Source organism: Pygocentrus nattereri, chromosome 7, assembly GCF_015220715.1.
Source record: "Pygocentrus nattereri isolate fPygNat1 chromosome 7, fPygNat1.pri, whole genome shotgun sequence".
Taxonomy (NCBI): Eukaryota; Metazoa; Chordata; class Actinopteri; order Characiformes; family Serrasalmidae; genus Pygocentrus; species Pygocentrus nattereri.
This window is the reverse complement of record NC_051217.1, coordinates 36521821-36534153: the sequence shown is the minus strand read 5'-3', so window position 1 is coordinate 36534153 and position 12333 is coordinate 36521821. Positions and strand designations below refer to the sequence as shown.

Genomic DNA, 12333 nt, shown 5'->3' with positions numbered 1-12333 from the left:
AAGGTCTGAACTACTTAATAGATTATTAAACTTATATTAAAAATATATTAAAAATTCATATATGCATATATTTTTTATATATATTTATATATAAACATATATTACACACACACACACATATATATATATATATATATATATATATATATATATATATATATATATATTAGACCACGGTTTAAACTAATTCAGTAGAATGGTCCAAATGATGAGTTGGACCGCTGAGTTTGAGTGTGAATTTTGCTTTGGACTTCTGAATCTATAAACTGACTTCTTGGCTGCATTTCAGGTCCAGAAGGCCTGCATATATACAAGCTGACCTTGGTGAGAGTAATCCTTTAACACACGCTCAGATAAGCCCTATGAATATACAAATATATGATCATGCATGCAGTTCAACTACTATATAAAGGTAGTCTGGAGTGAAGGTGCCTGTAAGGAGTCAAAGCAGAATTCATTACAAAATGCGTCGACTTCAAGGTACTTCAGTTTCTCTCTTATTTGCAAGGCAGGTAGCAAACTAACTAACAAAGGGACTTTGAATTACTCAAATTATTTTTAGATTTCCTTTTGCAGCGAAGAGCTTTTTACCAATGTAATCAAAAGCTTTGCACCTTCTGAGCCTTTTCGTCTTTATGCATTCTTAATAATCTTACTTCCTAAAATAAATGCAGATGCCAGAAGCCATATTTAACATATGAAGTTAAGGTGTGTAGGTAAATTCAGAGTCTGTAATAAATGTCTTTTTACATTTGTAGCACATTGTTGTGTCAATTTAAGTGTATTATATATTATGTATTATTATTAAGTGTATGTCTGTGTAAACTGAAGGAGATGTGTTCATAAATTAACCAGTGTGTTCTTTTTAAGAGATCTGTGTCCAGTTAAAGGAGAATTCCACCAGTGTTTCAAAATGGTTTTATAATTCAGTTGAGATATAAACAGCATCATATAGAAAGATTCTTTAGAACGATTGTGTTTGTCCCTCGGCCACAAAGTACTAAAAAATATATGTTTTAAGCCAAAAGCTTATTATAAAACAATGTCACATACATCATCTATTCATATATTCATAGCCCTTTTATATAACAGCTTTCTGTGAGGCAGCGTTTAGAGACATTAAGTGCTTTGGATGTCTGGTCCCTATCACCACTGTGAGCCATTCTTGATGTGAACTTTCTCTAGAATGGCATTTCACATCAAAGAGCTCTGAGTGATTATGTTTATAATACTGGTTTAAGGCAGGAATTCTGAAATTTTGGTGGAATTTCCCTTTAAATGCAGCACATTCTGCATTAACCCTGATGTTCTTTATATCTGTGGGTTAGTGGTTCACGCGTTTCCGTGCTGTGTGCTGCTCTCGCTCCTCTGCTGGACAGTGGCGGTGCCTCTGGACTGCAAGGATGAGTCCGGCGCTCTGTCCCGCTGTGCGACCATCTCTCAGGAGAAGCTTCTGGACCGGGTCATCCAGCATGCAGAGCTCATCTCCCGTGTCTCTGAGGAGTCCTGCACGCTGTTTGTGAGTTTCAGCACAGAGAAGATTTCAACTTTCTCTATCAGTTCCCACAGACAATACGTTTGAATGTGTCACCCGACTCTTAGAAAATGAGTCACATTGACTCAAAACTTATTTATAATTGAGGTTAGTGGGCAGTTGCTGAATTTAGTGAATACATGTTTTCAGTACATGACTATGCAAAGGAATATTTTCTCTAATGCAAAAAACAAACCAAAAATGAAACAATACTTATATAATCATAATAATAATCATAATAATAATCATAATCATAAGAATAATAGACAAAATAAATAAAATAACAGACAAAAAATATATCAGTGAGAAAAAAATCAATAAGAAAAAAATATAGAATGGATTAAACAATGAAAGTGCATCTAAATTCTTGTCAAGTCAAGTCAAAGTCTATTTTTATAGCACTTTTTACAGGAATAACTCTCTAAGAGCAAGAGGAAGAAACCTTGAGAGGAACCAGGACTCTAAAGGAGAATCCATCCTGGTCCACACCGGACAGCAAATAGCGTTAGTATAAAATATTAAAATACAAAATGGGGAAAAACAGGCGGAGCAATGGTTAATTAGATAGTTTGAGTTTATGCAGCAGCAGCAGCAGCAGGAGGGTCAGTTCATGAGGGTCAGGTTTGCACAGCATTGTACAGTCTGAAGCTCAATGGTGGTCAAGCAGTGGAGCAGTACGTATCTAAAAAGATAAGTATTTGCTCTTTTTAAGGTAAAGATTCAAATTCCTGTGTATTTTAGCTTGTATTTGTGGAAGAATATACTGAAGTCAGAGCATATGTACATATTTATTAGTCAAAAGTCAATATGTGTCAAAATAAGTGCTTGAGTGGACCTCCTGATTATAATCGCAAATCAACATTTGGTTTGAAAGGCAAACTAGAACTAAATAACTGACTGACTGTAACTTTGCGAAGCCAAAACTGGCAAAAAATAAACATTTTTGTGCAGATGTCCATTTAAAAAATACAAAATCATAAAGGATATGTTGTTCAGGATATGCTCCGCAGCTGAAATGTAGATTTTGATTGGTTGTCCCTATAGATCGGTTGCCAGTAGAGTTAAAAGAGTGTGGACTAAGCATCCTGAACTATTGAGGTGGAGTATTGCCACGTTTCATGGAAATATATATATATATATATATATATATATATATATATATATATATATATATAAAACCTCCTATCTCCAAAATGGTAACTTTACAGGAGAAGGAAGAAACCTAATTAACTTTTAATGTAAGTCAATGGAACCAAACTTCTTTCCAAGTCATTTTGATCCATTTCATTTGGTCCATTCTTCATGAAATTCTTCAATCCCAAAATGCAAAGAGCAAAAGGGATTTTCAAATTATATCAAAAACTGACAAATGACAAAAATGGAGATGCAAGGTTTTCTTCCGACAACAGCGATGTCATCACTGTCCAGTAAAAACTATCTATCTCCATTTTTGGTCGCTTTTTTATTTTTCTAGATAATTTCAATACGCCAGCTCTCATTCATGGTGTGTGAAAATGTCATGATGATTGGACCAAATGAAATGTTCCAAAATCATTTGAAATTAAGCCTCTTTACATTAACTTACATTGCAAGGTTAGAGTGTTTTTGCATGACTTGTTTTTTTGCCCTTTTGCCTGTGATATAACAGCTGAACATAGTTTACGTGACTAAATATCATTTAACTAAACACAACTTTCTCAAAGGATCACAGCTGTGATATTTAAAAACAAAAATAACAATGCAGTTGCTTTTATTACCAGTCAACTATTCATGCAGACAATATCACATTACTGATGAAAAAAAAATAGTGTTTAATACATTTTACTGTTAATAATAGTTGCCAAAATTAGTGAAGCTGTGCGCAGCTCTGGATTCACATTTGAAACGACATTACCGAGATTCATCTTGTTTTCCCCTCTGGAAGAGCCTGAATTAATGAGAGGTTAATGTTAATTAGATGGATATAGAGAGCCAGATGTTTCACAGCAACTGAAAGCCGTCTCTCAGACAAAGCTGCTGTGGAAAATGAATTATTTCGCTGAATTCCTCTCTGGCAACTGATGCCATAGAACTTATCTCTTGACAAATGGCAACACTTTCATCGTTCTATCTCTAATTAGAAGCCGTTTTTTTTTCTTCTTTTCACAAGTTATAAAAAAGAAAGGGTGATAACACGTGGAAAAAGAGCTGGTGTAGATTATCATGTGTTAACATATATTTAGTCCCAGTAGTGTTACAGATATATTACAAGACAGTAGTGTGTCCTGCTATGATGTATGGTTTGGAGACTGTGGCTCTGTCTAAAAGACAGGAGGCTGAGCTGAAGATGGCGGAGATGAAGATGCTGAGGTTATCGTTGGGAGTGACGAGGCTGGACAAGATTAGAAATGAGCAGATCAGAGGGACAGTGAAGGTGGAGCAGTTTGGAGATAAAGCCAGAGAGGCCAGGTTGAGATGGTTTGGACGTGTGTTGAGGAGGAATAGTGGATATATTGGGCAAAGAATGTTGGAGATGGAGCTGCCGGGTAGAAGGAGAAGAGGTAGACCTCAGAGAAGGTTTATGGATGTAGTGAAGGTGGACATGGAGATGGTTGGTATGAAAGTTGAGGAGGCAATGGATAGGGCAAGATGGAGGCAGATGATCCGCTGTGGCGACCCTTAAAGGGAGCAGCCGAAAGAAGAAGAAGAAGAAGTGTTACATATATATGCCTACATATATGCTTTGACAAGAATATGCCATCCTCAGTCTGTGCAATAAATGCAAGAAAATATTTTTAAAATAAAGGCAACTTAAGGGTTTTTTGGCTGAGCTTAATGACATTTTGGCTCAGCTTAGTGACTCTTTCCTAGGAATATTATTATTATTATTATTATTAATAATAATAATAATAATATGTTAAGTCATTTTTGACTTATGTTCTCTGAAAAATCTACCTGTTTGGGCCTTCAGGCTTCTAATTGGCTGGTTCATCTGGTCTTTCTTTTCCTTTTTACCTTAAACTCTTCCCAGCGTAATGTTCTTTTCCAGTGAATAGGTTCTTCTAAGTCCAAAACAGGACAAGACCCAAGTAAGTGGTGAAACTTGATTTGTCTGAGCACCTGCCTGTTTGTTTTCATTGCCATACGAGGAAGTCTCAGAGGTCTCAGAAGTTCCAAGGTATCTGTATGTTTCCACTCCCACTTGTTTATTGTCCATCTACAGGCAGATTCATGTAAAAAAGGCTCCAAACATTCTGTAATAACTCACACTAGAATGAATCAATCTGAACAAAACCACATGCAATGTGCTCCTCAGTATATGGAGCTTTGAACAAGCCAAGAGAAACCTCAGTTTACAACTTCCGGGTGGAAACCCCATGCCTCTTCATGTGTCTGGCAGAAAATGGAGCTCACTGGAGATCACTTTCAGCATCAAATGTAATGCAATCGATTACGCATGTGTCAAGGTATGTAGTGTATTTTTTTGGTTCAAATCGCTTCATCATGGGAGTTTGGGGCCTCTTTCGAGTGAATCTTCCTGTATAACATCCACAAAGAACCACAGAGAAGATCCCAGCCTGGGCAGTTCTGCATTTCATTTGTAGAGACAAATTATTGCGTTTGAAGATCTTTTCCAGCCTGTTCATCCTTGTTCTGCTGAGTGTCAATATGTAAGTGCTAGATCCCCGTTAATAACTGATCTTCTCCATCAATGAAACAGTTGGCAGCCTTTCTTGTTGCGATAGCCTCAGTCTTCTTCACATTGAGCTTCATCTTTGCACTCTTTGTTCTTTAAGCTTCCTTATCAGGGCCTTCAGGTCTTCAGATTTTGTGCTATGACTCTTGTATCATCTGCATATTAAAGGTTATGAATCATCAGTCATCTTCCTACGGTCTTGCTTCTCTCATTGTTTGTCCTGCATACAGATTAACCCCTTAACAAGCCACAGGTCCCTGTAGCTACTGAATAATAAGCCTTTGTATAGAATAAGCCTGGGTTATTAAAGAGTTAAAGTCAATGTAGTATTTCTTTCTAAATATGTTACTGTAAGCACCGGGTTTTCCTTTCACTTCACAGATTTGAACGTGTTTTAGAGATTAATTCTGATGTAAAGTAGCCTCATTAGATGCATTTGTATTCTTGAACACGCACACTGGAAATATAAGTCTGGTTGTGTAGAGTTCTGCAAGGCTGCACACTAATAGCTGTAACTGTGTTTTTACAGGAAGAGATGTTTGTCCCATACTCAATGAGAGCGTTCAGAAACCAGGGAGGAAACGCCTGCGTCACCAAGGCCTTCACCATCCCGAACTCCAAGAGCGAACTCCAGCAGATATCGGTGAGCAGATGGACATAGCCTCTTCGCCGTTTTTAATGTTCATTCATTTGTAAAATGAAGGGTGAGCTGTGGCTTGATTCCAGTTCCTGTAAAATGAGCCTGTAGTCGTTTCTCTAACTCCCCTCCACTCAGCTAATCCATGAGGCAGGGATTCTTTTAATGCTTAACAGCCTTGTTTTTTTGTTACATGTATTCATTTATTTCTTTTTTAATTATAGTATTACTGATAGTCACTAGGAAAACATTGGTTGCAATTTGAAAGTAACTGCTTGGAACAAAATGAAGATATAAAGTTAAGCTTACTTACTTAAAACAAGCTACAGGTGAATAACACTTTTAATACAATATACTACATATACTAGGAAAATAGTTACAAAAAAAAAAAACATATATATATATATATATATATATATATATATATATATATATATAAATCCCTATTTCCAAAACATTTGGGATGCTGTGCAGAATGCAAATAAAAATAGAATGCAATGATATGCATATTTTAAAAAAAATGCCCATTTTGAATTTTAAATAAATACAAAAATACATTCCAAAAAAGTCGGAATGTATGGAATGTTGGAATGTTGGAAAGTTGGAAAGTTGGGCCATGTTTACCACTGTGTTTCATCACCTCTTCTTTTAACAGCACGCTGTATGTGTTTGGGAACTGAGGAGACACTGCTTTAGTTTTTAAAAAAGTGAAATGTTTTCCATTCTTGGTTAATACAGGATTTCAGCTGCTCGACAGTTCGGGGGCTCATTTATCATATTTTTTTCTTTTTTCTTTTTTTTTCCTCTTTTAATATGGAGCAGTGCTGTTGTGATACATGCAGAACATGGTTTGATATTGCTTTGCTGAAATAAGCAAGGCCTTCTCTGAAAAAGACGTTGTCTGGATGGCAGCATATGTTACCAAAACATGTATATATCACTCAGCATTCATAAATGTGCACGTCACCCATACCATGTGCACTAATGCCCCCTTTTACCATAATGAATACTGGTCTTTAGCCTGGAGGACACCGTGTCCATGATTTCCAAAAAGAATTCCAAACATTAATTCGTCAGACCACCGGACATGTATATATATATATATATATATATATATATATATATATATATATATATTTTTTTTTTTTTTTTTTTTTTTTGGAAATGCAGTTGAACATAATACCTGCTCTGTGGTGGTCCTCACCAAGAAAAGGGCAAAAAGGTTAAAAAGTAATTTTGCAGAGAGACCATCTATAAGTTCACCTGTATGGCTGATATAATGGACAAAGAGTGCGGATACAAGGTGTACTTAATGATTTAATGAAGTGTCTGGTCGATTATAATGAAACATTTTTGATGTCAAATGAACTCACTGTCCTTCTCATAACATCAAGTTGTAGAAAATAACACAGAGAAGATTTTTTTTCTATAATACACCCACCAGCCTGAACCTGTGTGATTCACTGAGGGTCTGAAGTAGCCTAAAGTAAAGCTCTATTAACTGAAAAACATTTTCTAGAACAGCTACCAATCTCCTCTGTGAGCTGTAGCACTCAACAGGGGCCAACAGTTCCCCCATCTCCCAGCTAAATCTCATTTATGCTTGCTGTATGGTTTACATGATTGGCCGAGTGGTCACTCAGTTTCAACAGAAGCAGTTCTTGAGGGCCTTTAGATGCATTCCTTTGCTGGTGCTGTTCGATTTTTTGGGGGAAAAGTGCAAGTGGTTCTTTCAACTGACATGAAAAAGCTGCATTAACGCTTGACAAGGCTTACCAACAGTATTCTGTGGCACTCAATAAACGTACTTTCTTAACCAATGATAGAGACAATGCTGAGTTTTATAGCATCAGTATGTTTAGTCTTTCTTTCTTAGTCCGCTTGCTGTTTTTGGACGTAGATGGTCTATTTAACAGGACTTCACCCTTTTCTATAGCTTTTTCTTTGGCATCCATTTTAGACCAATGGGTGACCTTTCAGATAAAGAACAAATTGCCTCTGCCACTCAAACCACCTTTCTTTTCTGTACAGCCAGACACATCAGATTTCAATATTCATGCATCTACTGCTATTTTAACCTTTTATTTCATTCACACTAATGGCTTTAGCTGCCCGAGGTGGACACACTCAGCATTTCTACGGTCCAGTCTCCTGTTGTGTTGCACACCTACTCAAAAATCATTGGAAAGTCATTGAATACCTGTTATACAAGTTGCACAAACCACTGAGAGACTGAATGTGACCTCTGCAGTGGGCTTTCTTAGAAGAACTAGCTGGCACTATTATGGGATGGACATCAAAGGGCCGGTCCATAGTTGCTGTAGTCTTACAGGCTCTATACTGCCCTCTGCAGGACAAATGGCTCCTTCACTCTGTGTTAATGATGGTCCAGTCCTGGATCGAGCCACTGGTTTACCTGCAGACCACTCTGGATCGCTACGATGATGCGCCGGACACTCTCCTCAATAGGACCAAGTGGGTGTCCGATAAACTGGTGAGCCTAGAGCAAGGCGTGGTGGTCCTGATACGCAAGGTATGCTATACATTTACTTAAACCCTTCAATTCTAAGGCTAGTTCTCCATAAATTCATATATAGCTAAAATCAATAATGCATTGAACTGATTTGCCCTTGCTAGATCTACATCTAAAATCTAATATTTTTGTATCAGCTGAGTCATTTTCAGTTTGGTGACTGAAGTCTGAAATTTGCACTGGAGTTATGAGGTTAATGTACAGATGAGTGACAAATTACTGACATTAGAAGAGTAGAAACACCACAAGTGCACAATTGGCAAGTGTTTTAAAGAAATATCTGCATCTACATCTACATGGTAATTATGGTCAAAAGCAGGGTTTCCCCTAGTGGAAAGTCTGGCTAAGAATCTGAGCTACACTGTTCATTCTCTCTGCTTCTCTGCACACATTTATTTTTCTTTTACTGCACACAATTAAACTCAAAATGAGACCAAACAAAGCCACAGCAGATCGCCTGAAATTTACACAAAGGAAAACAGTAACATCTTTTTATAGATACACAGGCAAGTACTATTGGCCTCAAATAATATTACAGCCTAGTCTTCTTCACCTCATATCTTTAAGCTATTTTCAAACAGACCTTTTCTGCAGAGTTAGTTAACTGATACCGAACACAATATTAAAAGTAATAAAAATAAAGGTTGAAATTTCTCTGTGGTTTAGTTCAGAGAGAGGTTGTGAGTTGCTGCATTTTGCTACAGGAAAGGTGCTCTTAGAACTCTATAAACTCCCTTGGAGTTTAATGGCAGCCAACATAAAATACACTTTTTAGAAAATAATTTAAATTATTATTAATAATCATTGACATAAACAAGTTTTTCACCAAGAAATGTAGTTCTTTTAGAGTATAGTATATCATTGCCAAGTAACCATGGATCACTGAATGAGGAGAAGAACGTTCAGTAGACCAGTGCTGTACATTGCGGTCATTTCATGAACTTTGTAACTTTTTCTCATATAATAATGAACATGTGATAAAACAGCACTGTTTATTGCAAAAAAGCTTCACAACGTGAGGGTATTTTGGTCATCAAATTACCACTGTGGGACCCTGTTCTCATAGTCAGGCTGAATCTCAAATGTCTCCCTGCTCCCTACATGCTGCACTACATTAGAATTTAAATACGGACTCCTGCAGCCCAACAGAGCACAATATAGCTAAAAAATAGCCATTTGGGACACATCCACACTTAATAAACAATGCACTATTTGGCTGTAGAGACTAGAATTCCTCAACTTTCAAAGGAAGCACGCTATTTAGGGAGTACAGAGCCAGTTGGGATTCAGCCTGGGTTCGACGTGACTTCTGCGTGAAACACGCATGTAAGCAAATAAGACATTCAAGTGACATTTTTAGACTCTTATACTGCCGTTTTAGAGTGAATCATACCTTAAGTGCTTTAATTCAAGCCTGCTGCATCGTTTAGGCTGTAAGCTATCTTTTAGCATTTTGGCTAGCTGATCAGCCAAGTTCTAGTTAAGAACGTAAGTTGCCAGTCCATCAGTTTAAGCAGAACTAGGTTCTTACCTCATCATTATACTCGGTGGTCCACGTGAGCGTCATTTGAGTCAAAGGGTTTTTCACGCTGTGGTGCAGTGATACACAATTCAGCTGTTGTGAGTCGATCATAGGTGTGTATATGTTGTGGATTTTACAACAGCTTCAAACGCAGCTCAGCCAATCTGCTTTTAGGACTGATCTGTTTTAGAACAATAATTAATGTTCGCCTATCAACTTCTCTTAGCTCCACTATTCATTTTGACTCTTTTAAGCAAATGATGGCTGAATGCCCATGATATTTTTCATTATCAACACTAGCTTGGAACAGCTTAATCGGAGCATGACATCTGCTCTGGAAAATGATTACCCTTGTTACTGCATCATAGTGTAGTAAAGGACAGCCTGTTATTAAGTAATTGCTGGCTTGATGAGTTAATGACCAGCTATAAGCTTGATGAGGCACAACTGATTATTAATGTAGTAATAACTAGGCAATTAATTGTGAACTACTGATCTGTAAAGCATTAACAAGCACATATATGTATTTTACTGAAATGTTACCCAGGATTATAGTGAATCCATCATCTTTTCATATTTCAACAACAGATCAGCTCTAGCATGGTTATACTGAATAAGACATGCAGATACGAAACTGCCTCTGATGGTCATCCCTGGTCTGTGTTGATTTCCAGATGCTAGATGAGGGAATGCTGTCCCCATCCCCACCTGGAGTGGTGCAGTACGATGTTCAGCCTGAGGTATTGGAGTCCGTCCTCAGGGACTACACCTTACTCTCCTGCTTCAAGAAGGACGCCCACAAGATGGAAACCTTCTTGAAGCTCCTCAAATGTCGTCAAACAGACAAGCTGGGCTGCGCCCTCTACTGAATGTATCTGACCTTGAATAATTAGCACTCAGTAGCACTCAGCAGCAGCTAGAATACTCTACTTTTTCTTAGATGGACTGTCGCTTCTACTGGATACTTTATTGGAATCCCCTCATGGATCCACCTTGCTGGTGTGGTTAGAGAATGTAGCCCATGTGTTGTTGTATTAGCTATCCTCTAACCCTTCAATTTCTGACCACAGAGCTGCTCTTGGTTAGATGTATTTGGGTGGTGGACCCAATCTACCAGTGCTGAAAATGGCCCACCACCAAAATAGTCTGGTCAACAGTGGTCCTATGATCATTATCTGATCAATAATGAATAGGTTGGGTTGTTGATGGGTAACTCTGCAGCTATAGTGGACATATGAGGAAAGTGGAGCTCATAAAGTGGTCAGTTAGTAGAAATACAAGCTTTCTAAATAAAGTGGCATGAATGGTAATGTGGGTAAGAACTGTAACAAATGCTGGCCACTGATGTAGCTATATTTCCAGTGTGAATTCAAACTCATTATGCGCGATCGCAATTTATAATGCATGTTTGCTCCTTTAAAGCAAAGCAGAATATTGTAGACCATGGCGAAGAGACTGCGGACAGAGTCCCCCCGGGTAGCAATGCATGTTTGCTTTTTCACTGAATCTGCATATTTCACCATTGATTTGACTGCCTCTTTGTTCTTAACTGGAGTTTGTATTCCTCCTCGGTTCCCTGGCTGTTGTTCATTATTTCTTTGGGCCTCCAGTGAATTTGCACAGATCTTTTCTCTTTTCCTTTTTTTTCTTCCAAAGTGGAGCTAGCTTCACCTCGGCATTAGTGAGACGAAGCTCTAGATGCAGAAGTAAGCTAGCAGAGAGACCCAGAGAGAGTGAGGGAGCTGAGTGCGGATAGTGTTTGGTGTATGTGTGTGTGTGCTGTAGGCTTATGAATTTGGACTGAAGGAACGATAAAAAAAACTTTGCATATCACCAAGTCTTGTATCTATCTTCGGCCCCAGAGGTGAGACGCTGACTGCTTGTGCTTGTATTGTACTTTATTATCTGCCATACAAATCTCAATAAATCTACTCTCAGCACCTTTGCTTGCGTATTTGCACATCTCTGTGTCATATTAAATGTTTTTCTTTGGTATTAGACACTGATTCTGTTACAGCCTGTACAAAATACAAAAGGCCATGTGTGTGACACTACATTAAGGATGCACTGATCATGGATTTTTATGGTCAACTGAGATTCATTTGCAGCCAAATTGGTTGATGGCCACTTTTTTTTTTTGGCTAGTGCAGCAAAATAGGAGGCTAACTGGCTTTTCAGCAAAATAAGATGTATAATTATGCTGCTACTATCTATATTTTGATATAGATATAGTAGCAAGTGGAAATTCCTGGCCTACATTATTTACACTACTGGGCAAAAATCTCATCTCCAGTCAAAATAGCATTTCAGTACAAGTTCCTCATTTTACACAATGAACAATTACACAATAGCCTCAGCAACTCCTTATGCATTTTGTTGGCAGTACTTACTATGTCCACCCTTTGCCTCCTTTATTGCAACTGCATATTTA

General features: G+C 37.7%; 1 protein-coding gene across 1 annotated transcript; it reads left to right on the top strand.

Moving 5' to 3' along the window:
* Positions 1–441: 441 nt before the first annotated feature.
* On the top strand, positions 442–11847 carry smtla (somatolactin alpha). Its single transcript, XM_017709097.1, has 5 exons — positions 442–480; positions 1329–1519; positions 5740–5853; positions 8201–8380; positions 10577–11847. The coding sequence occupies exons 1-5, from the start codon at positions 465–467 to the stop codon at positions 10769–10771; spliced, it is 696 nt and encodes a 231-aa protein (XP_017564586.1). The 5' UTR covers positions 442–464; the 3' UTR covers positions 10772–11847.
* Positions 11848–12333: the final 486 nt, after the last annotated feature.

Bases quoted from the DNA above. Each gene is read 5' to 3' on its own strand.
- smtla (XM_017709097.1), top strand. The intron at 1,520-5,739 runs GTGAGTTTCAGC...GTGTTTTTACAG, and splicing joins AGGAGTCCTGCACGCTGTTT to GAAGAGATGTTTGTCCCATA. The intron at 5,854-8,200 runs GTGAGCAGATGG...TGCCCTCTGCAG, and splicing joins GCGAACTCCAGCAGATATCG to GACAAATGGCTCCTTCACTC.